This window comes from Lutjanus erythropterus, chromosome 5, assembly GCF_056507025.1.
Source record: "Lutjanus erythropterus isolate fLutEry1 chromosome 5, fLutEry1.hap2, whole genome shotgun sequence".
NCBI classification, from domain to species: Eukaryota; Metazoa; Chordata; class Actinopteri; order Lutjaniformes; family Lutjanidae; genus Lutjanus; species Lutjanus erythropterus.
The window spans coordinates 35985139-36011845 of record NC_139321.1 but is presented as its reverse complement, the minus strand read 5'-3'; the positions used below and the strand labels follow the sequence as shown (position 1 = coordinate 36011845).

At 38.2% G+C, this 26707-nt stretch overlaps 1 protein-coding gene across 1 annotated transcript in view; it reads right to left on the bottom strand.

Annotated features, from left to right (window-relative positions):
- Positions 1 to 25564, bottom strand: part of fstl5 (follistatin-like 5) — a 260880-nt gene extending 235316 nt beyond the window's left edge. Inside the window, exon 1 of the mRNA XM_084719758.1 lies at positions 25063 to 25564. Within this exon, the coding sequence (XP_084575884.1) occupies positions 25063 to 25085 (23 nt within the window). The 5' untranslated portion in view covers positions 25086 to 25564. The remainder of the gene's footprint in view (positions 1 to 25062) is intronic.
- Positions 25565 to 26707: the final 1143 nt, after the last annotated feature.

The window sequence follows — 26707 nt, the reverse complement described above, 5'->3', positions numbered from 1 at the left end:
AAAGTTGATGATGTGATGTTGATGTTGTGTTCACAAGTTCTACTGCCCCCAAATGGCCAAAACAAACAAACAAATGAAAAAATCAGTTACTGCATTGCCTGATAACAGACAGAATCAGGATAGGATGGATATGGTCACAAATACAAACTTCTCTATTCCTCAAGAAGACAAAAGAAAAAAAGCAAGTACAGATTCTGCCCTCTTGTTTCCAGCAGAGGATTTTCTTGCAGAGAAAGAACTTGACCAGGGAATGAGAGTGCACGCAGTGAACTCTGTATTTGAACACTTTTACACTTAGTCCCACCTGGAAGTTGTCCACTACAACCACAGTCTACTTCAGGTCACTGAGCAGAACCAAACAAATAAGTTTAAGGGATTTATTCAGGCACGTTGCAAGGCCTGTTATTGAGGAACTGGGGACGTGTCACTCATGAAAATTCCCCAAAGATATTCATGGATCCAATCTGGCATTTTTCCAATAACCACATTAATTTTTCACTATTATTCAGAATATGTCAATATTCTGAATATGACACAGGTCATGTAAACAGTATGTTCCTGTTAGATATTCTGAATGTGGCATATTCTGATTAAGACACGTGGGATACACTGGTATTATTCTGGTTTTATTTAGAAGTTTATTTATAATATGCATCTCAGTTTTAACTGCCGTTTGCGACACACAGCATCTTGTCTGTCTGTAGTCAGCTCTGTGCTGTAAACAGAGCAACTATCTTTTGTTTCTCCTTTATGGAAGCGAGTGGTCAAATGTCTTGGAGAGCGGGTGCATAAACCACTGCCAGAATCTCCCCGGCTGTGCTTGGTAGGAGGCGGTCTCTTCTACCACCAGGTATATCCAAACAAAAATGTGGACTTGCTGGCAGGATTTATTGGCACTTTTAGGACTGCTCTTCGCTTCACAAAGCCTGTTTCTGATGAATGGTTAACGCTGTTGATGGACACTGCCTCTTTCGAATCTTCGGTAGCAAGGAAGAAGGGGAGTCTGGTCTAATTTTAAATGTATGTAAAGAAAGGAGAAAAAAATGTGTTGTAAATGTGCTTTGTACTTTATTTCTTTCTTCTCTCTCTTTTTATTCCTTTCTTTCTTTATCATTACCATTATTTTTTGTCTGTTGTTTGTTGTGTTTGTTTTGTTAATTATTTTTCATTGACTTACTGTAGTGGGTTTTATTATACTGCATTACATTGATTATAAAACGAAAAAGTCAATAAAAAATTTGGATTAAAAAATATTTCTGGTCGCGGGGAGAAACACGCCTACTTTTAAAACGTTATTAAAGACTCGGGTACTAGATTTGGTTTTTGGATATGTGCAAATATCACAATGTCGACCTTTTCAAGAGGATGATTTAGTGAATAAAAGAAGGAGGCTGTGTATGCACAGTCAAACAAGTCTGCCACCAGTGGAAAACTTCCAATTTCAAGGCAAAGAAGTGTCCATAATTGGAGAATGTACGGCTGCAAGTAATGAAATTGTTAGGGGAATATTCATTTTCATTTGCCATTTAAACCTTTTTAGTCTTTCAGATTGAAGAAAAAAGTGGAATATTGTGTAGTCAGTGTTAGACCCAGATATAGAAGTGCTAATGTTATAATGTCACATTTTTTATTTGCCTCTCCATTTTGGTCAAGATTATATAAAGTCTTCCAAGTTGATATGTTCAGGTGTTTGAAGGTAACATGAGAGAGAGTCAATAATAAACCAGTTTGATTCAAGACTCTGCTTCAGTACCAAATGATAAATCTGAATGTGACGGACTGAGTGATTTCTCATTACCTCATTACCCACTGTTAAGGTGCACTTAACCCCCAATTGCTCCGGTGGGCCCGCTCAGTGGCGAGTAGTTGAAAACTGGTTGTTCGGGGCAGCTCTCAGGTGTGACCGTGCGTCGTGAAGCGTGGCGCTGCTGCAAATTGCACTTCTGCTCAGTGAACCTAGCCTGCATAAAGAAGTACACTAATGACATCAGAAACTTGACAGTCAACAAATTATCAGATTCAAAACATTCAGGGGTGAAAATGAAGCACAGCTGCAGTCCTTCTAAATCATCCTGGCACCCCGTCTCACACAGCTGACAGTATTTCTGAGTGGGATTGTAGCCTTCTTTCTCAACTAGAAGCAACACAACTTGTGAATCTTCTGTTCAGCAGCTTCTAGTTAAGTCCTGACTAAGTCCAAGCAAGGAAATCATACCATGAGGTGACCACATTGGAAGAATAATAATGTTGTCCAGTGAATATAAATTAAGGAATGAGCACAGTGTCTGAACTTGCAGAACTTTAAATGGACAGTTTGGGTTTTTTGAAGTGGAGCTGCAGGAGGTACTTATCCATAATCGGTGTTACCAACAGTGGACACTGGTTGGCATGCCCCCAGTAGCAGCAGTACCGTTGTAGGAATCTAAGTAATGTACTGCTCTGGACAAGGTCACCATTAAAACATATTTTAGCCACTTAAACAAAGGCCCACCTGAAAAATCAATACCAGCTGAAGTGTACACCATGTTCAGAATATTTTCCCTGCTTTACCTCAACATCAGACAACCTTTTCTGTCGTTATATCAGCCAAATATTACTCTCTTGTGCACAGCTCCATTGATGAAATCAGTAATTTTACATTGCAGAACACAGGAGTTGCTGGTCTACTCTGCCTCAGTTCATTAGTTTATTTGCATTATTGTTTGACTTAAATAAATCTGAACCTTTAAAACACCAAATACACACCGACTAACTAACAGATCAAGGCAGCAGTAGAACGGCTGTAGATTAAACACTGACTATGAATAAATCCCTAAAAAAACCTTAACTATCCCTTTAACTTGTGTCTATGTCCACACCATAATGAAAGTAGTACTAGTATCTCAGTGGAACCTAAGCATGTTTGTGTGGTGTGCATGTGGGGTTTGTGTGTGTAATGTACTTCGCTGTAGGAATGTTTGGTTTGATACAATCTTTATTAAATTATTTATTTATATATATATAGCCTTAAATATACATATATACATATATATTTTGTATTTATTTTACTTGGTTGATTTCCATATTCCAAGATAAACTAATCTTTATTTTGGCAAAAACATACAGACTTCCAGTCTCCTTTGATGGGCAAGAAGCTAAAGACTATTAATCGATTGTCACTAAACCTGTTTCTATTCTACAGTAAATAGAGATGCAGTTAAGGAAAAAAAAGATTTTTATCCTCTCCTGGTATAAAATCTAAATTTCAGAAGCCATATCACCAATATAACCAAGATGCAATGTCTTCTTCTACTCTTTAACTACAACTGTAGCTGCAAATTTGGTGAAAATACACTAAAATACAACATTAATATGTATTTTATAAAGATATACTCAGGCACGCTCCATGTTTGATCATGTTTATGTTGGCTGGTAGTGGGCATTTGACTTCAAAGTTAGTTACAAATGGATACGAACCTCCCAGTAACTGTAACATAAATAAGTAGGAACTTTGCCTGGAATTGCTTTGCACATAAAAAATACAAATTACTAAGTGGACGTGCAGACAGTCCAATTGACTTTTGCAGACCAGTTCCCTTCAATTTACTTTATTTGTCTGGACAGTGCCTATACATGTTATCTATTTTATTTCCTATTTTCTCATTTCCTTATATTACCTTTTATATCATGCAATTGTTTTTTCATTTGTATTGCTATATTTTTATTGTATTTTTAAACATTTTTCATTGCAATCCTGCACAAGTGGTGCAGCACAAATGAAGTCTGATTGATTGACTGTGATGATGAGGTGGATGTGAGTGTTGTTGTGACTGTAATATTAAACGATAATGTAACAGCCTTTGCGGAGTAGAAGCCAACATTACTAACATACCTGAAGGTTGGTATTTATCACACTGACGTGAACTGAAATGCTCAGCAGTTATGGAAACTATATGATTTGTAGTTAATTGGCTAAAACAGAATGCCAAAAACTTCAAAGCACACCCCAGTTCCCATCTAGATTTACTGGTGCCCCAGTGCTCATCACTGTAACCTGTGCTCTCTAGTCAACTGGCCGTCACTCCACACCCAGTGACTGATCCATTGATATCAGTTCAATTATAAAACTATTACTGGCAGACCCCCCCTCCCATAACTCTGCTCAGTGTTCAACATCTCCAACAGTAACTGCAATGTACGCTCTAGCAATTTCATTAACACGGTCATCCCAAAAGTCCACACCTCCTTTGTCCATTTCTCAGTCCAGTTTGGTGCTCCTAGTGACTGGAACGAGCTGCAAAAAAAAGCTAAAACTCCACACACTCATTCTGTTAACCACATTTAGTAAGTTTAATAGTCTCTGATCACTGTACCTGCTTCTGGACTTGCTTCAGCAGCAGCACAACTACCGTATATGCAGGTAATGCAGCTGCGTTAGGGACAGTGATTGACTCCAACAATTTAGTTTACCTCATGAGCTCCAACATTTATGTGATTTGCCACTAACGTATCAAAAGATCACAGTTTTTTATATCATTGTGTTAACAAAGCAATTTCTACATTTCAGCACACAAAGCTTAATGGACGATCTGATGTTCAAATATACAAAGTGTGTCCGTGTGGATTTCTGGGTTATTGCAGTGCACATGTGCAATACTGCTGCAAGGGAAAATGAACACAGAAAAGTTAGCATGCGAAGTGTCAAGACAGCAAGTGAGTAAGAGACGAGCAGTGGAGTACAAACACAAAAAGAAGCAAAAACTGAAAGGAGCGGCCAAGAAACAAAAGTTTCAGACAGACGAAATAGCAAACACAAGTTGTCTCCAAGGAAAATGAGCTTATGATGTTAAGTATTTGTTATTTATTCAACTAATAATGAACCAACACACTTGTGTTTTTTGTCGACTGGCTAATGCATACTTGGAAACATGAATAACATCAATGTGAAGGCGTGCCGTCAGAAGGCATATGCTGTATTTTCATCTGTGTTAAGGTACACTGTCACCACTTTGTTTTTATATACGTATAGACAAATGCTCTGTCAGCGATTATGTTTTCATGTGTTATAATGCTCCAACACCAGAGTATGTCAAGTAGGTGAGTCTATCACTATCTTGGCCTCGCTATTATGACTCCTCTTCTACATCACAGCGATCTTTTTTCCTTGTTTGATTTCACTTTGGTGTCAACTGTGCGGTGCATTTCGCTGTTGTTGGTCGCTTTAAAGCTGCATGACTTCACTTCTTTCATTCATCACTGACATTATGTTAAATTACTTTTGATTGTGATGGGCAGGGACCTGTTTGATAATCTTGCGCTGTGGCCCGATGCTGACTTGTTATGTCACTGCTTTTCAGGAACACTGTTGCTGTACATACTGCATATGTTTCGCATGAGATTGTTTTCTTGTTGTAAAAGTATTTATGTTTAATTGTCTTTTATCGACTTGCCTCCTGCTGCTGCCTCTTGGCCAGGTCGTCATTGTAAATGAGAATTGACTTATCCCGCTAAATAAAGGGTGAAAAAAGACAAGGTTTTTTTTAACGTTATTGAACAACAGCAGAAAACAGCTTCAGAAAAACTGATCTTGTCATTCACTGGCCAATCAATCAAATCTCTGTCCCTGCAGCACATAATAAGCTCAGACGTCTTCGGATGCGTGAGCCCTCACTTTCACTGGACTTCACAGAAGCAACTTGCCGTCTGCAACTCTGCTTCTGAACCTTTAGGATACCACCGCTCAGATATCAGCTGACTCATTAGACAGGACGCACGGCTCCAAATGCCAAGCGGATAGCAGCAGTGCATCCCCTTCGCCACAAGGTAACAGATAAAGAAGGAGATAGGCCCTTGTGTAAATGTGTTGGCTGCATTGTTGTGATGACATAATTCATTATCCCCCGTCCTTTTTATGAGGCTGTTATCTGTTTCATTCAGATATCTATCCAAAAGCATAAAATGTGATTACACTGAGCTTTGAACTCATGCTGGCGTACTGTTTCTCCACTAAATCCGCTGTGCACCATGGTTACATTTTCCCACAGGGAGTGCATTTAATGTGTAGTATGTGTGTGTGATTACAGTATAGTGCTGTGCCTCCTCTATATTTATGGTTCATGACTGTCAATCATCTCTTTTTACACCCACCCCTTTAATTAACTTTTGATATACTCCGCTGCCACTATCGGGGTCACACAAACAGATCATATTTTGCATGTTTAGACTATAGAGTGAATGTGGGAATATGTGAGCCAGTAAGGATTGTAATAGTGGATGAGAAAAAGTTATTTTTCTGCGCCGGTAGCGACTGCAGAAGCCGAGAGCTAAATCACTTTCAAAGTTAATCTGCTATAAATCCTGGCAGGCAGTCCAAATCTAGGCAGAGAAACTTCTGAAATCAAATGCAGAATTTCAATGACGCTCGTGCTCGGAAAAGTAGGTGCTTCACCAGAATTCAGCGGCAGTATCAGAAACAAAGCCAGGCAGGTATTTCCCTTCCCTGAGAACACCGGCATCTCATTTAAGTCTTGGATGACTCTCATACTGTATATGAGATATGAAAGGAGTTCTGTTTGAATCACAGTGATGTCAGCTGTAAGACTGGTGCATACATCGAGTGGAGGCGAGGGATTTAGAGGAGTGAAAACACTGAGGAAGTCATGAGGGTAACCAGAGTTCAGCTGGTCAATCACTGGAACGTTAATGAGCCTCTGATGTGTTTCTAACTTAGCAGCCTGCTTTGTTCTCAGCAGGACTACAGATATTTAGTGTTATGGACCGTGAGCTCTCAGTGATCGCTAAGACTGGCTTAGGGATCCTGCAGGGACTTGAACATCATTGTCTGAACTCGCAGACGGGATGTGTCATTGTCAGTTTCACATTTTCACATCTTTCTTTGTCGGCTTCTCAATTTTTATGTCTATTTTAAGGCATGTGGGATTTACTCAACAAAAAAATCAACAATGTATAAACTCAAATAAGACTAATCTCCACCAAGTATCACTAATGACCTACCATAAACCAAATGCTTAATTATTTGTTAGTAAATCTTAATTAAACTCAAAATTTTTGATTAATGAGGGAAATAAGATCCTGGAAAAAATCCCTAAAACACTATACTGAGAGTGCTGAACATAAAATAATGGATTTTCATACTTTAATTCTTATTCAGTTCTGTTATTATTGCAATGAGAGCAGTGAATGAAAAGTTGCATTTACTGAAAATATTCAAGTTGGCTTAATCAATAATTGTATCTTTTATTTTTTGTAATCAATGCCCACATGTATCACTTACTCCAGATAGGTTCTGATGATCTCCAACTTTTGAGTTTATGAACTCAAGAAAAATTTTGGTAACTTATTCCATTGATTTTTTGAAGTACTGCTAACTTATCAGGGTTCACAGTGCAAGTTTGTGGTGGTGCATGTATCTACACCAACCCTGCCCTCTTTTTTTGCCTTTGGGCAGTGGTGTGTAGCCTCCAGCCAATACCAGCGTGCAGGTTGTGAGGTCTGGACTCTAAAAAGGTTACATCACTTCCTCTGACTCTGTTTTCTGCTCTCTTTCTGTGAGAGCTGCAGGAAGAGACACAAACACATACACACACACAGGCAGAGCAGACTGAGGACACAGCAACAGGATGAAGGTTCACTTCATAACACAACATAACGGCTGTTGAAACAATCAGAAAAACAAAAATCAGAAAATTGCTAGTGTTGCTCCCTTAGTTTCATTCACTCTCTATCCCTCCAGACCAGAGGGTCAAACTTGAGTTCACAAGCAGCAATTGACAAATCCTACATATTCTACCTTTAACATATAAATACAACATATAAGATGGAGGAAAGGATGTGTATTGCAAGTTAGATACCCAAATGCATATGACAGAGTCCCTGTCCAAAATTACTGAACATGAATGATTTAGGAAATTTACTGAACTGACTGACTACCACTGTTGGGAATGCTGTAATTCCACTACTTTTGGTGATAAATAGACATGTAACTAATTACTCTTTCAAATTAATAATGCAATTACAATTACTGAAATTTAAATGGGCTTCTTACTCCTTACTTTTTTCTTGACTGCAGAGGACAGCAGACGTTGCACAGAAATGTGGCCTATTCCCCGTTCTGGGATATAAAGTCACCCGACCTTAAAGTGGCGCAAGAGAGCACAGAGAATGTGAGCTTTGTTTCCATCATTGATAATATAAAATGTTGATCATATAAGTAGATTTTACTGTTCAAACCACAGCCAATAAAAGTGTAGCTTAATACTAGTCATTGCTATCCTATACTGGGTGGGAGTATTTTTAAATTTTATCAGTGCTAAAATGGGTAAAATGATTTAATATTTTTTAACTAAAATTATATGGCCATGTGTGAATTAACAAGAGCATTAAAGCAAACATTTAAAAATAACAAAAAGTTACTTTCTTTGGTAACTAATTACTTTTATAAGCAATAAGTGGTAAAGTAGTTCAATTACTTTTGAGAAAAGTAACTACTAACTGCAACTAATTGCTAAATTTCAGTGCCAACAGTGCGTATGATGGTGTGTATATCTGCACAGTCCCTGCCCTCCGCCTGTGTTTTCTTATTTTCTCATACTTTGCTGTGTTCAGGACGCTTCTGGGCTTCAGCCTTTGGGCAGTGCTGCGTAGCCCCCCAGCCAATAACAGCATGCAGGTTTTGAGGTCGGGGCTGTATAAAAACGTAGCGTCCAACTGCCTTTGTGTCTCTCCTCCGCTCCGTGTCTGTGAGACACACACACAGGCAGAGCAGATACACATAAGACATAACAATGGAGAAAAAGTATGTATTGCAGACTAGATACCCAAATATGCTTATGACAGATCTGCTGTGAGAAATTACTGGATTTGAATGATTTAGGAATTTCATTGAACTAACTTGATTGACTACAGTTTAAAATTATAATTCTGACACTGATTGAACTGTCAAGAGTAATCGTTCAATCTAAACCCAAAGCCAGTGAGCCAATACCTCTTTGGCATGTCAGTTCTGTCCAAACTAAGATAACATAATAAACCTGCCAAAGCCAGGATCGCAGTTTTCTGCCTCTACTAGTGGAGGCTTTGTATTTACTGCAGAGCCATGAGAGTGATGCTGCACTTCTTACCCAACTTTTCGCAAAAAAATGTCAAAAGGCAAAATGTCACATGCAACTTCCTGTTTGTAAATGCACTAGAAAGACAGTCGATTGTTGAGAATCATTGCCAGGACATCAAGTACAGATACTTTGTGCTGGTAAATCATCCACAACATGGCAAAATAGTGACAAAATAAAAAAAAATCATAGACAGACGGCACATCTCTGCAGATACAGACACCACTTCACACTTCTAGTGGGTATAAGTGATGATTGAGAGGGATTATTTTTATATGAGTGTATGCATTGTTTTTTTGGGACTACCCTGCATAGTATGCCTTTAAAGTGCACTTAAAAATGAACATTTCAGCATCTGCAGCTATGTGACAGCTTGGCAAAATCTGCAGAGGAAGATTGTGTAATTGAAAATCCCAGAACAGCTATTAGATGGATTTTGTGTTGAGATTGATTTTTGTCAATAACGTTTCATTCGATTTTTTATTGAAAGGTTAGATAAAAAATACATTAAACTGTACATACATTTACATAACTGTCAAGTAACTAAAAACTAATTAAAGTGTATAAACCTAATGAAGCACTATCTACTTAAACTTGCAGAAAAACTGTAGGACAGAGTTTTTTGGCTTCTATCGACTGCGCTCACTTCCTCAGAGTATATAATTTGCCTTTGATCCACCTCCTCTAAGTCCTCTAAGAAATGCCAGATAGCACACTGTGACCAGAACCCGTCTGCCAGTTTGTACTGTATGAAAATTTGAACTAATTCATCCCCAGGGAGCGAGGCCATTATTCATCACAGCTCTGAATAACCACCCAGTGAGAAAATGAAGTGATTCTAATATATCTTTTGTGATGTACAGGATTTCTGTCTGGCTTGGCACGACATCTGAGAATCATACACAGCCCACTGTGTGCTGTTGTATCCTTAAATTCATCCAAAAGCCTCAATTATTAACAATTAAGAGCGTGAGTGAGCATCGCATATGAAATATGTCCAACAGTCTCCATGCACAGTGGAGGTTTTGAGACCTTTTGTTGCAGCGGCTCTAGAGCGAACTCATAAGTTCTGTATGACAAAGATTTGACAGTGGAGACTTTGGCGTTATATGGTCCGCATTACAATCATTTATGATCGCAGGAGTCTTCGTATACGAGGCAGTGGCAGGAAGGACCTTGACTTTTCTTTTACGGCTGTTTAATTTATAGACCATTTCAAATGTCATGAGGTACAGGCTGTCGCTACAACTCTGCAAGAAAAAGCCTGGCAGAGGCACATTGGCTCTCTCATTGTTAACAATCATTACATAATCACACTGATCTGATCTACTGTACTGTGCCCGGAACAATGCCGTCACACTTGGCCCACGGCGGCGGTGAACACTGAACTGCGACCTGCGATGCCATTAAAATGCAACGCATGGCCAGACCACCTCAACACCCACTTCCCCAAGTGTCAAACGCTTCCAACAAACAGCAAACAACAGCATTATTATGTCTGAGACATACTGTGATGTCTTTGGCTGCAGATCCCAGGAGTGACAGAGGGGACAGCTTCCCCATAACCTCTAAAACACATCAAATTTTCCCAAATAAATTATTCATGAATAAATTGTGTGTTTGGAAATACAAATGTAAAGCAACTACAAGTTTTATTGCAAGTTTTTAACTGGTTATGAAACTGTCTCAATTTAATTCTGATTCCCATAAAAGTAAACAAGACCATCTGCAAGAGGATCGGCTGTTTCTATATAGTTATTTTTAATGTCTGCCACCAAGATGGATTCTTCATGAAATAATATGAAACAAGTCTGTTTATATTTTCACAGGCAAAGCTACAGTGACTAGCATGTTAGCAAGTGAAAAAGAAGCAGGACAAGATTTTAATTAATTTAATTTTTGACAAATATTTTGTGTTTAGGTGTTGGAAACACTTTGTCCATAATATATGACAGTTCTTTGTAGTAGCTTTAATAGAAGCTGACTCCACTTTTGAAATAATTCACACATAAACATAAACACACCTGCCACATGGTCTGAACCACGTACATCACTTAACTGTTGGGTGACATTTGGGGCATAGGTTAGTGTTCTCATGAAACTGCTGGTGGACTTTTACTCTATTATTATTGTTTATGTATTTCCTGTAAAAAACAAAACAAAAACAGACAGCTGTAGGGAGGGACTTGTCACAGACACTGACTGGCATTTACAGTAGCCAATGGCACTGAATCCCCCAGTTAAAGCAGTCTTTTCGGGCTGAGGCTCCAGTGAACACAGCTGGATCAGGACAAAATCGGCCTCTGACACCAACATAGGCCAATTTGATAATAGGGAAAGGGATACAGTACTGAGGTTGCTTGCTTGCTGGGTTTGATTCCTGGATTTGCAAGATCACATGAGAACCCATCTTGCCAGGCTTTGAGTTATCCATTTGTGTCCGCACCGAAAGTGGTGCAGCCAATCAGCATCCAAGGACGGACTGCTGACCGCTATAGCCATGGTTTTAGGTGTGACGACAATGAGAAGCATCCATGAAAGTTACTCATCTTGAACAAACAAAGGTGGCTCCTAAAGAGATTAGTGTAGATACTGTGGTAGCATCAGTTATATCAGAATTGAAGAGTATTTCTTCATTGAAAGAAGAGCAACAAATGGTACTGAAGGCTTTCCTCCATGGGAAAGATGTTTTGACTCTCCTCTTCTCCTGACCGGCTTCAGCAAGAGTTTGATCTGACTGGTTGAAGTTAGTCCGTGTTAGACATAACAAGCAGATGATTCATCCAATCACCTGCCAAATGGGGTTTTGAGAGGGCCTGCCCTTTTCCAAACAGTTTCTCAGAACGGCTTCTCAGCTAGTTCTGTGTACAACCTCTCTGGTGTTCCAGGTTAGCTACTGGCACACTGGGGCTGAGTCATGACTAACCAAGCTAATGACAGTTAGCTGTTAGCTAACCTACTTAAGCAACAAGTAAATCTATCTTTCTAACAGGAGGCTCCATAAATGAGTCTCAGAGGCTGTGTTTGCTCATATTCACTGGGAGGCTGCTGAGCCCAGTTATGTTGCTGGCTACCGGCAGCTGACAGTTAAGGTTAGCTAGTTTAGCAACAAGTAAGCTTTTGTTAAAGTTAGCATTGTCTGTGTTGTCATGAAAGCTTGTTAATTAACTTACTGAGTGTTGAAACTGAGCAGCCAGAGGACAACAGAAGGAAAAACGGAAAATATTTTCTCCATAAAACATGACCCACTTTCACCCAAATCAGTGAATAAAGTTATAAAGTTGTGCTTTTGTACAGCGATGCCCCCAGAAACACTGCAAACCATCCAGTGAACAGATGGATTATCTTTCCATGCTCTGCTGCATCATGAGCAAGAAAGCTTTTCACTGGATGCAGATTTAGTGACGCCCCCAAGCGCAGAATGAGTCATCAACAGTTTTGAAGCATTTTCTGGGAAAAGAAAAACTCCTACCCTTAAAAATATCTACAAAATTACTTTTTTGTCATTTTTGATGGTGGAAGTAATTACTTACAACTATGTAAGTTACTGTAATTAAATACATTTTCGGGGTACATGCACTTACAAGTATTTTTTCAAATCTGTAATGTTACTCTTTCTAATTATTATTATCCAAACCTTTAATGTGCATTTTGTTTTAGCCAAAAAGTCTATCTGAACACAAACAGGCCAATGACAACCATGATAAGGAGGAAAAAAAAAATGCAGCAGCAAGCTAAGGTTTGGTGACAACGTTCAAACGTCATTCAGCTGAATACCTGCCATTGATAATGCAATAAACAATACTTAAAAGTAACTAATACTCTGAGTAGTTTTTGAGACAAATACTTTGTACTTAGTTTTACTTGTATTTCCACCACTTCGTATAGGTGACATATAGGGCAGTATATGATAAACACACTTAAAAATCTGTTTTGACATCATGAAAACTGTAACGGTGTTACTGAGTAAATGTGTGTGTGACGTGTGCTGATTGTACCTATAGATCATAGTGGCTCAGAAAAAGTCTTATTGAAGGTGTAACTAAACTTTTTACTATGGTCCTACCATAAAATACCTGCTTTGAGAATGGAGCTTGGTTTAACTGACTGACCTCTTTAAAGACTGCCGGGAGCAGAGGGTATTTTAACGTCAGTAAATCACATAAATTGAGCTGACCCCCCAAGTCCAAGTGGATAGATAGCTGAATTTCACCACTTTCCCCACCTTATGTTATAACGAGATCCACACTTGATGACGTCTCCTATCAAGCCCTGGCCTGCACCACCAGCACCCCCGCCCACTGAAACCTATTTTAGAAAGCCTCAAGCCACACTCGCCATCAGCCCGCTTGCAGCACACTGACAGGATTAGCACATAAACCCCGAGCCTGTTGACCCTCACCCTTAAGGTTTGTGCAACTTCCATCACGGTCTGACCATCTGCCGAAGAGCGCCGAGACAGAGAGAAGAGGTGTCTCGATATTTCACCCAGCCTCGGCTACTTTTAAGAGTAGCCACAAAGAGCCTTGTTCTGGTGCACTGTACGAAATGGGTTATGACAATAACAATTTAACAATCCACTTGGAGTTCAATCAAGACATGGAGTGGAGGAGGTCATGCTTCAGAAAACCAGAGCTGTTTGAAAAGTCAGGAGACAGAGCCTCATTCTGTTGCCTTAGATTGATCCTTGAAGCAAAGAAAAAAGAAATGTGATCCAGTGGAAATGTTTGACTTCAGTGCACACAGAGTCAACATTCTCATACATCATTAAGGCGAGTTAAGCACGTGCTAATAATCTGAATTACATTATAACAGCTTCCATCTCTAAAAAAGGAGACTTTCTGTTTGTTTTCCACGCTTTCAGCAACAGCAGACTCACATGAAAGAAAAATGCAATGTGCACAATAGAAGAGGAAAAAAAACAGGTTTTCACATCATCAAACAAACCCCCTCCTCGCCAGGAGACATAAGAATGTCAGAAGGTAGTGTCTCTTAAACATGGCAGCAGGATAACACATCTCAATGTGTGTGGGTCTACTGCACAATAAAGATTCCACGTATTGTAGAAAGGAACAACAAAGACAGACACAGAGACACAGATGGGAGTTGGCAGCGGTTACAGCTTCTCTCCGAGTGGGAAGAGGAGGGATGGCGAAGGGGGGAAATCAATGTTAGAAGTGTTATTGTTGAGGTGGGCTGGGGCTGAGATGAAACATGAAACCTTAACAATTGGTGCAACAAAACATGTTGGAAACATCTGAAATTTAGATTCCCACAGGGGGAAATCAGGCTTTTCAGCAGCTGATTTTGATTGCTTGAGTTGTGTTACATTCAGAAATATTAAAGGGTCAGTTCACCCCAGAATCAAAAGTGCATATTTTTCCTCTGGTCTGCAGTGCTTTTTATCCATCTAGATTCTTTTGTTGTGATCAGCCGTCTGGCTTTGTATCGAATATAATGGATCCAGATGGCACTCAGCTTGTGTTGCTCAAATCACAAACTGTACCCACCATACAGAAGGAAGGCCTGCATCCATTCATGGACGAGAGGTTGCAGCTCAGCCGAGGAGGACAGCATTAATGTCATGAGGACAAGCCTCTCGCCCATGAGTAGATGCATGCTTTCCTCTGTGCAGTGACACAGTTGGCCAGTAAAAAGAAGGAGTTCCTACATAAAACTGCTCTCAACAAGATCTATGGATTATCTTGGGTAAAGGCCTTTTTACACCAGACACTTTTTTTTTTTTTTTTTGCGTGATTGATTTGCATGTTAATATTTTTCATTGTCCAAACCCGGAGTTTTGCTGAACAACATTGTAGCTTTTATTTATGTATTTATTTATGTATTTATTTTTTGGGGGACGAGGTAGTTTTTTGTTGAGTTTCATGAACATCACATGAACACATCTGTTCAATCAAACTGCATGGTGGACCGCTTGTTTCACACGTTTCACTGAACTTTTTTATATGATAAAAGGGGGGGAAAAAACTACAGAGACAAATATTTCAAAGACAACATGTGGAGCAGAATAGACAATGAGCTTCAGTATGACGATGGTGTTTATATTAAGCTTCAGCAGTCTATGGAAAATCTCTTTGTTTAAACTTCCAACCAGGCGACCCCCTTTTCTACCGAGTGAGCCAAATGCGCACTGAGCACAGCAGGAGCATTTTACAAATCATATCTTAACAATGACTAGCCGCTGCTCAGGGTCAGACAGCTCTCAGAAATGACTCATCTGCTTCTTCAAGCTCGGTGCCAGCTGTTGCAGCGGTGCTGAAATACGTCACGAAGCGGCTGAGGGTCATTAACAGCTCCTGAACCAAGCAGTGAAACTCATCAAGTTCTCCTCTCTTTCTCAATATTAGGTGCATCAAGGTATGTTGTTTTTCTTTTTATTAATTAAAAGGATCACCAGGTCATGTTCTCTCAATGCTGACACATTTTTTAAGAAGCTAAATGATTTCTTTGCAAAATAGCGTCATGTTTGATGTGAATAGTCTGTTATGTTGACATTTCGCCTCTGAAATATTCACACTTTTGTGCTATTTATCTGCGTCACTGTTGGTATGTAAATGCTTTAACTGGGTCATGATTTCTGAAAAGAGAGGCATTTTCAGATTTTTTCAATTTTTTTTTTTTTTTTTTTTTTTGTGCTCTGAGCACCACAAACTGAGCACCATCTAGTTCTATTATATTGGAAAGAAGGCAGACATCTCTACGGCAGATGTCTCCAAAACTTGCCAACTGAGACCAAAATAATGCAGACAGATAAGCAGCACTAGAAGTAGAAGGAAAGGTGCATTTTTTTTTATTTCGTGGTCAACAGTCTCTGTAAACATGATTTATTTGATCTGTTGCCTTTTGAAATGCGGTCCCTGCACTGTAAAGGCTGATAGCCTTATGGTCACAGAAAGAGGACAGTCAGAGTTGCTGGTCAACTGCTTGGGGAGGATTCAGAAAGTAAATACTGTACAGATAGTACTGATGGGCCCATTATAAAAGTGCTTTACTCTCCATATTGCTGCAGTGGAGCCACTGTGGCTGTAATGGGCAACTCCCAGGTGTTAATGTGTGTAACTGTGAATGTGAAACAGGGATTGCTTAGAAAACCCACTCTGGAAAAATACAGTCAGTGCATGTGGGTTCTTTCAATGAAGACAGGACTGTTTTGAACATTAAAGGAATAGTTTGATATTTTGGGAAATTAACTTATTCACTTTCCTGCTGAGAATTAAATGAAAGGATTCTGTAACACTTTTAATAAAGGGCATATCCTTAGTTTGAAGCACATTCATAAGATGTTGTAAAGCATTTATAAGGATTTGGCTTTGTTAAATACTCGACTCATTCTAAGGTCTGTTATTTCTGTATAGCAGACCGTTGCTATGTATAACAAATCATTGCTATGCAAAACCAGCTGTTGCTATGGACACAGTTCTGATCATAGACTTTGGAGGAACAATGAAATCATTATATAAATCACTAAAATAATTTTAAAATTACGATTTTGTGTCAGATTATTGATTTTTTTATGGTACATAACCATGTAACAAGCATGGTAATGTACAGAGAACAGTTCATGATTGCAAAATAAAACCATAAAATCCTTTTTGTGTGTCACATAAGTGTGTGTCAACTTTTTTATTAAGTAACCATGTAACAAATGGAATAATGTACAGCGAGCAGGTTGTTATTATGAAATAACCCCTTCATGGTGATGCATCATCCTGTTGGGGTTTATTTCACAATAATGAACTGCTCATTGTACATTATTCCACTTATTACATGGTTTTGTTCTTTCTGATTGGTCAATTACAGCATTCTAAGGTCTGTTATTTATTTATAAAATATTAATTTTAAAATGATTTTATTGAAATAAAAATTATTTAAAACTTAAAACTGGAGTCTGTGATCTGAATTGTGTCCACAGCAATGGTCTGTTATATAGAAATAACAGACCATAGAATGCCATAATTGACCAATCAGAATTGAGTATTTAACAAAGCCATGTAATAATGTATCATAACAGATTATAAATTCCAAGTTGAAATAGATGTCTTATAAACATCAAACAATTGCTGCTAAACTTATACAGTGCTGTCACTTTATTTAAACAATGTGCTTATAATGCAGTATTGATATGACCTTCATAGAAAGTGTTACCATGGATTCACGCCACTGCGTCTGTGCTTAACATTTCTTTACTTGCTGCAGGTAAAAATGAAAATCTATGTCTTTGTGCGAATTAAGTGCTGTAACAGTTTCTCGGAGAACAACAGCTGGGTGCAGTGACTTCTCGGAGTCTTTTCATCACTGTGAGTTTGCCAGGCAAACAGTGGAGAAGCTGCACAGACGTTCTGTCAAAAAACCCTCCTCGTAGACCACAAATTGTCATTCTTAGATTTACCAAATTCAACAAATGAGATACAACATGTTAATTAGTTAGTTTTAGACATGCTGGTTCCTGAACTTTGGCCAGATCCGCGCTAGCTGTTTTCCCCTGCTTCCTGTCTTTATGCTAACTTTGACTAATCACCTTCTGGCTCTGGGCACAAACATGAGAGTGATATTGATCTCCTCATCTAACCCTCAGAAAAAAATAAATAAGCACGTCCCAAAAGGTTCAGTTATTCTTTTAAAGGTTGAGTTCACCCAAATTAAAAGAACAAAGAACATATTTTCTCCCTCAGCTCCAGTGATATTTAGCCTTGCCGACAGCTATAGTTTTATTTGTCCAAGTTTTGACATATTCATCTCTAAAATTTCTGCCACATCACCAGTAGAATGGAGGTTGATTAAATTTAAAGGTACAGTGTGTACGATTTATAGGGCTCTTTTGGCAGAATATGGTAGAAATGGAATATAATATATAAGTATGTTCTCACTGATGTATAATCACGTGAAAATAAGAATCGTAGAATGAGACATTGATATCTAAAGAGGACCTCTGTCCTCTTCTTGGAGTCCGCCATGTTGAACCACCATGTTTCTACAGTAGCCCAGAGTGGACAAACCAAACACTGACTATAGATTTTGTAAAAACTCACAGTTAACATGCTTCCAACATGCTTGGAAGGGGTGTGTGAAGCGAGTTAGTTGCAATCTGCAAGCTCACCACTAGTTTCCACTAAATATTACACATTGGTCCTTTAATTTGTAAAACTCAAAGCACTGAAAAGTTACCATTAAAGTCAACAAAAACGACCCCATTACACTGGATAATGTACAGAACCCACTGTTAACTTTTCATTCAAACTACTCTCCACCAAAGAAAGAGTCCATTTAAAGGATCAGTGTGAAGGATTGGGTAGTGGGTTTGCAGATGGCAAAAATGCTCCTCCTCAAAGCAGTAGAAGAACCTATGGTGACCACGAAACTCACAAAAGCCAATGTTTGATTTGTCCATTCGGGCTACTGGGCAGTTCAACATGGCAGCTGCCATGGATGAGGACTCTGCCCTCTATAGACATAAACAGCTCATTCCAAGGTAATAAAAACACAATGATTCTTATTTTCAGATGGTTATATACTAATGAAAACATACTTATGTTAATTATAATCCATCTCTGCCATATTCTGCCAATAAATCCTTGTAAATCTTACACAGCGGACCTCGTGCCCTGAAATGATTTATAAAATGATTTTTTATTTTTAGGGATTATGCTTCTGATTTTATGCTTGATTACCAAAAGGTGCCAATGATTTGAACTGAAAACACAAAATCTCCTTATACTTAATGCTCTTAAATTGTTTTATAAATGATATTTAAGGTTTGTGTGCTGATTTTATGCTTCTGTTTTATGATGTTTGCTGTTATGTTTGATGCATTTCAGGATTTGTTGCTTAAAAACTATGACTGTTTTTGTGCTGTTGTGTCCTGGCCTTTGAAACATTATTAAATGAAACGTGAAACTTTAAATAGTGTATTGATGTCCATTGTTTTGGGGTGAAGGCAGAAAGTGCAGAGATGTTTCTCAAAATCTGTTCAAATTAAACCAAAACCATCAGCATGACAGGATACCAAGTGATAAAATGTTTTGTTGTTGTTGCAATTTGAGCGAGTCATCCTTCCAAATATCAAAAGTCGCTTTGACAATATGTGCAACAGTATGATATGATGATGAATTCAGAGGGTTTTCCAGTGTGGCAGAGTTTGTAAATCTCCATCTGCTGGGAAACCTAATGTGTCTTTCACTGAATAAATGCAATAATGCTGCCACATACAATATACTGTAGACTAGCATAGTATGGCACTTTGATACACGATGTTCTATTCACATATTATTTCAGTAACAATATGATGGTACAGTAAATGTTAGAAAGACACGTAAACATAATGGACTGCATAGATCCCCAGGGATCCAAAGCTTTGAATGTTGCAGAGTAGCTGTTCAGTCTCCCATCAGTATCCCAAACCACTGGCAGGTTAGAAAAGATGGTACAGTAGCCATAAAGAGGCTAGTGTAATATCATAATATTAGTGTTGTAATGTACATTTTGGACCTGACTTAGCATTGAAAAGTGAGTTGCTAAATTAAAGGATGCATCTTACATCTGTACAGAATAGCACAAAAGTAGCACTCTGAGAAAAATATGCCTCTTAAGACCAGTTTGCTCTCTAAAACAGCCCCATGAAGGCCTCTCAGAGGGTAATTGGTAAAGATTTTTGAACCTGCTGCGACGCCAGGACACCTGAGATCATTGTGAGGGCCCTAAATCGGTGCCATTTTCAGTACTCACGCAATTTTCCTTCCCAACATACAGCTTTATTGCCACATCATCCAAATCTACCCCCCCTGCTACCAGCTGCCATTACTGGGCGCCCACACCTTCACACAGAGTGCTTTTCCTCTCAAATATGAAATGCTTTGATCACTTTCCTTAGATTTCCCCCCCCCCCCCTCTGTCTAGTGAAAGGCATTATTGACTCAAAAGCCTTTGCCTCCCTGCAGCGCTTGAAGAAAGTCATTGTAATGAAAAGCAGAGCAGCTCCATTAACACCACTACCTGCTCAGCTGGCACCTTCTCCTACCTGTTGTTAAATGGCTTAATTGGATCTGAGCTATCGAAAAAAAAAAGATGCGGAAAGACTTTTTTCTGGTTGTGGTGCGGTGGAGCAAAATATTGTCCCTCTGACAATGTTCTCAACACTATTGTCTGGCTTTTTAACTTATTTACTTAAATAGGTTTCTTGAGTATTTATTTATTTTTACTTTTATTCTCAAAATTTTAATCCAAATATCTGTACTTTCTACTCCTACTAGGAGACTCTTTGGTGTTTTTATCGGTGCATATCACAGATGACAGATGTAACAAGACAAATCTACGTGAAATACGTAACAAGACAAAACTTATGTTAAAAACGTAATGATGAAAATGATGTAAAAGATGCAACAAGATGAAAACGATGTAAAAGACGTAACAAGACATTGCAAGGAATTACAAAAGGAAAATTTTGCAACAAACGGAAAGGACGTAAAGCATGTAATAGGACATAACAAGACAAAAACAACATAATAGATGTAACAGGACAAAAACAACGTAAGATATAAACGATGTAATAGAACATAACGAGAAAAAAAAGGATGTGAAAAATGTAAATATAAAAATGACATAAAAGATCTGACAAGATGGAAACAACATCAAAAACGTCGCCAGACAAAAACGGCCTAAAAGATGTGACAGGACATGACATGACAAAATGACATCACAAGACGCAACAAGATGAAAATGACATAAAAGACAAAACAACATGAAGACAACATAAAAGACATAACAAGCCTAAAATCACGTAAAAGCTGTAACAAGACAAAAATACGTAAAAGATTTTACGAGACATAAGAAAATGAAAATTCTGTAAAAAAAAAAAAAAAAAAAAAAAAAAACGTAAAGGCCATAATAGGACACAACAAGATGAACACAAAAGATGTGATGACAAAAATGACGTAAAAGACATGATGAGACAAAATGACGTAAATGACGAACAAAGACGACGTAAGGCATAAAGGATGTAATAGGGCATAACAAGTCGAAAACAACTTAAAAGAAAAAACAAGACAAAAATAACATATAAGGCATCAGACAAAAACAATGTGAAAGACATTGCAAGACAAGGACAACCTAAAAGACATAAGATGAAAACAACCTAAGAGACATGACAAGATGAAAACTATGTAAAAGACGACGACAAAAACACTGTAAAATTCACAACAAGACGAAAATGACAAGATACCATTGCACAGAAACAGAAAAAAGACTGTTTACTTTGAGAGCCTTTATTTCGCCACTTATTACTTGAATAAAGAAGTTGAATTAGTTTACTTTTAGTAGTTTTTAAACAAGTATCTGTACTTCTGCTAGAGTAAATGATGTGTGTACTTTAGCCACCTCTGCTTGTGTGTTTGAACAGAACTGAGTGCGTCAGTGTTATTTCAGCACAAAGCCATTCTGAAAACAAGCGCTGTGTTATCTCTCTTCCCACATCGAGTCTGTTATATGTAAAGAGCAGCACGTTCATCAAGTATCCTCACAATACTCTGCACATTACAATATACAATATAGGCTGTATAAATGATACATTACTTGGTCCCTGGTTCGTATTCAAGTGGAGAATCAATTAATGAGTGCAGCCTTGAAAAACATCATTCATCTAATGCGCGACTGAAAATAGATTATATCTTGTGGTTTCAAAGAGCCTTCACAGATAAAGTGAATGCATTGTGGGAATAGAAGAGACTGAAGTTAGATTGTAAATGCGTACAGATGGCTGAACGCTCAAACTGCATGGTTTCTGTAGTATTCACACTTCCTCTACAAGAATTTAAATTACTGCTGTAATTAGAGGAATGTGTTGTCGTTAGTGTCTGCGTGCTTTGTGAGTCACAAAGACTGTCAACTTTGTCAAGAAATACGACGCACAGACTGCTATGGATTTGTTTAGATCAGCAAACGCATTGTTTGTCTTGTCACTTTTTACCTATTAGTGTAAATTAATAATCCCGTCACCAGACAACGCAGGATTCAGGCTCAGTATAATGACAAGTTCATGAATAAGTAGGAATAAAAGACTTAGAACCTCATCTGAATCGAGGGTCTAAAGAACAGATGGTGTCGCACGCTGTACAGATTACAAACTCCCCTGAAGGCAAATTATGATTTTGGCCAATGTAAATTAAATTTGACACAATATCATACAATTATTTGCTATATAAAGGCAGACAAATCAATAGGATTTGTCCGAGCTGTTCGTGAACGCACCAGAAAGAAAGCTGATTGTTGAATCTCATTCCCAGGACGTCAAACGCTGATGTTTTGGATTGGTTACGTGTCCTGCCGAGCAAAATAATGGGAAAATAAGAAAATACAGGCAGAGGGCAGCCTCTCTGCAGATACACACACCACAGCACACTTCTAGTGGGTCATAAGTGATGATGGAGGGGGATTATGTTTATATAGATCCATACATTGTGGGGTTTTTCAAGGAAATTTTGCCTTTACGTAACAGTAGCAACACTACAATGTAAAAAAAAAAAAAAAAAAAAAAAAACTGTCAATAAATGTTCTGTATTGAGTATATCTGAAGATATTATGAACACAATTGACTTTAAGTGAAAAGTAAAAGTACTTAAAGGCATTAAATACAACATTTTCATTAAATAACATTAAATGTATAGACTTGTATAAAAGTAATCTCTTATGACCTGCCAGAAATGTGTGGTGGTGTTTGTATCTGCAGAGATTTTTCTCTCAGTCTGCATTCATTTATTTAGTCATTATGTTGTTGTGCTTGATGTTTACCAAACCAAAATGCATTTAGTATTTGACATCCTGGAAATGAGGCTCAATAATTTAAGTAAAAGTAGCAACACCACAATGTAAAAACACTCAACTTACAAGTAAAAGTCTGAATTGAATGTAAAACTACTCAATGCAGAATAGTGACCCTTGTGAATGTTTCACTATTATATTATTCAATCTCTAATGTGTAATTAACTTTTTTATCCAGGTGAAAATATACAAAACCAACTATTATTACTGTTGGAAAGTTTCATCCATAACAATGGATATTTTAACACAGCCATCATCTTTGGTTTTGTTATTTGTAAAGTAACAAGTAACTAAAGCTTTCAAATTATGTTTTCCTCTGGAATAATGGAGTAAAAATACTCTATTACAGGTAAAAGTCCTATATTGAATATGTGTGAAAGTATTATTAAGAAATTAGAAGTGGAAAGTAAAAGTACTCAATGCAGAATTATGGTCCTTGTTAGTGTTACACTGTGATATTATTGAGTCGCTAATTTGTAATTAGCATTTTCTTATCAGTAATTTCTAAAGTAACAAGTAGAGCCAGACTGATATTGACCCAGCACAGCTCTGTTTATATTGGCATGTCGTCTGGTATTTTTTTTTTTGAAGAAGAACATAATACAGATTGTTGTTTTATTTCTAGTTTTCTAGGCATCATTTTATGTATATTTGACCCATTTTCTTTTTTAAGTTTTTTATTTCTAGTTAATTATAATAATTAAAAATATCAATGACAGTTTACTGCTTCTGATGTCATTTTTGATTTTATATGAATATAAATAAAGAAAGAATACTAGCCAATATATTCATATCAGAATTTATTTACTCCCTAAAATCACTATTGGCATCTCCCCCAAAACTCCAGTATGGGTCAGCTCTAGAAACAAGGAACTAAAACTGTTCAGTTATACAAGTTCTTCAAACTCAAGCTTAAGCACAGTACTTGAGAAAATGCATTTAATCACATTCCACCACAGCAGATAGATTGATGTTTCTAGTATTTATAGTTGAGTTTTACAGTATTTATAATATGATAATTGTTCAAATTTACTAACTTTGTTGCAGAGGTGCAGCCAATTCTAACTAGAGTTTGACACTGTTAGGAGGTATAATGTAGAACAATATCACATGATATGTGTCATTTGAAAAGTAATCTGTAACTAATGCTGTCAGAATACATTTTCCTCTTAGATATAATGGAATAAAAGTACCCACACAAAAAATACTGCAGAAAAATACAAGTACCTCAAACTTGTAGGCTTAAATAAATGTATTAAGTCACATTCCACCACTTCTAACAGATATATGATGATTCTAATTGGGTTTAGAGTAATTATATTATCCAGGTTGTTCAAATGTACTTGTATTTATTGCTCTTGGTAGGTGATATTCCTCCAGAACTAACATTGATGCTACACCAGAACCCTCTTGAAAGGCTTTAAGGCTGTAAATCTGAGTCGTATCGATGGCAGCAGAACTTAATCTGGCTTTAGAGGTATAGCTCTAACTCCATCTGCTGCACCATTGGCGATAAAAAAAAACACACACACACACACGACCCCAAATTTCAGACCATCACAGTCACTGTAGTAACGTTCATCCAGTCTCAGGCGCAAAAGGGAGCCTGGTAACATGGAGCCAAATGAGTCGTGCGCACAGCAGAGGATGAAAAACAAAAGTATAATCCCTGCGCTGCTAACGGTGTCACTCAAGGATTATCGTGCCAAGGAGGAAAAAAAAATAACACACTAAGTACCACGCGGATAAATTAAAAGCTCTGTGGGCAGCGTGGCGCGTCTCCAACCGTTTCAAACACACTGATTGTGTTGACAGAATAACAGCTAAACTATAATCTCAACTTCACATATCCTCCTCACATCAGTTGATTTGAGCCTCCGGGAGCCGCTGACAACTAAATTGAAGCGGTAAAAGCTGGAGGCAGTAGATCGAGAGATATTTTCTGAGTCAAGGAGAGTGACCCGGCGGATCATTAGACAAGAGTTGTGGCGCCTCAGTGATGATGAGGGTTAAGCTCAGCTGTCTGATAGCGACACACACACAGAGGGGGACTTTTTACGCTCGGATAGCATCTAAAAAAATTAAACTAAACACACAAGCACACACCGGAATCTCGTTTTCTTACCTGTGTGTCCAGACGTGAACCATCCAGGAGGATAATCCAAGCGAGATTAGAGGAGAAACACTTTGGGCAAACTATTATTAATGAGAGCTCCGGTCAAATCCACTGGCTGCTGTGCTGTAATTTCCGAGAGATGCGTCCTCAGGAGAAGTTTGCACCTCTAACAGCCAGCGAGGATTAATCCTGTCCCAAAATATCACCGATGTAGAGCCGATAGAGGAGGAAGAAGAAGGAGAAGAAGAGGAGATGTGGAGTTCAGCACCACGGCACAGTGGACAGCTCCGACAGCTCCGACGGCGCAGCAGCGATCTCACCTCGGCCGCTCTCGGGTCTCTTGTGCGCCACCGAGGCAGGAGCCACCAGCCCCAACCCTCACCTACTGGCTCAGTCCCGACCGGATTTACATACAACACGAGGGAGGGAGGGAGGAGGAGGAGGAGGAGGAGGAGAGGAGAGGAGGAGAAGAGAGGAGAGGGATGAACCAATAGCAAATGTCCCGTAGTAGGCAGTATAAGCAACCAAACGAGGACAGACTGACAGACGGAGTGTGAGGAGGTTCAGTCCGTTCAGCGCGCCGCCGACAGAAACTGTCCTTCACTAACAGAGGGGAGGAGAGTTGGGTTTCTTTACGGCTGGATGCCTCACACGCACACACACACACACACACACACACACACACACACAGATAGGCGTGTGTTCCAGTGATAAAAAACTAAAAAACGTGCTATATCACCATTTTATTCAAGTACTACATCACCACTCTGTACTGTTACTATGTGACCTCCAGGTGATCATCACGACCTCTAAACACAACATTATGAGAGCACTTGAGCATTTTATCTCTTTAGTTCCTTTAAAAACATTTTTGGTCACCTTACAAAGAAAACACCTCTAAGGGTGATCAATTCAGTAATCAATAATGTTTTCAGGAAAGAATGCTTTATTGTTTTATATTTATTTTTTTTAATTGAGTAGCTGTAAAGTAAAGTAACTAAGTACAATCTTTCAAGTACAGTTCTGAGATATTATTGTGTATATTATCTTCACAAAAGCTCCTCTATGGATCAATGTTGCAAATTAATATTTGCTACAAATTCTGTAATACTTGACTTCAGTTTGTCCTTATCAAATAAAATAGATAGATAGATAGATAGATAGATAGATAGATAGATAGATAGATAGATAGATAGATAGATAGATAGATAGATAGATAGATACTTGTATTTCTCTTTTATGTTACTTTACACTGTAAAAACATCATGGAATTTAGTGGAATCAACTAATCGATTCTCTTAAAGTTAACATTTCCAGACTTTTTTGACTTAAAATGATGAGTTGAATGAATGTGCTCTACAGAGTTCATTCAACTCGTTAAATTTTATTTCTGACGAAACCTGATCAGCATGTTTGCAGACTTCCCAGAATGCATCGTTTGAGAGTTAAATCTCTCCTGAGACCCTCGCTGTGTCTCTAATACACTTTAAAATATGTTGTGTTTACTCGTTTTTATGATAATGAAAACAATTAACACTTCAATTAACACTTCAATAAATTCATTGTGAGCAGTTTCACAGGTTGTCTTTGTTTTTGTGTGAAAAGACACCTTCAAACTGAGAAAATGTAAAAGTAAATCACATCTGAAATCGAT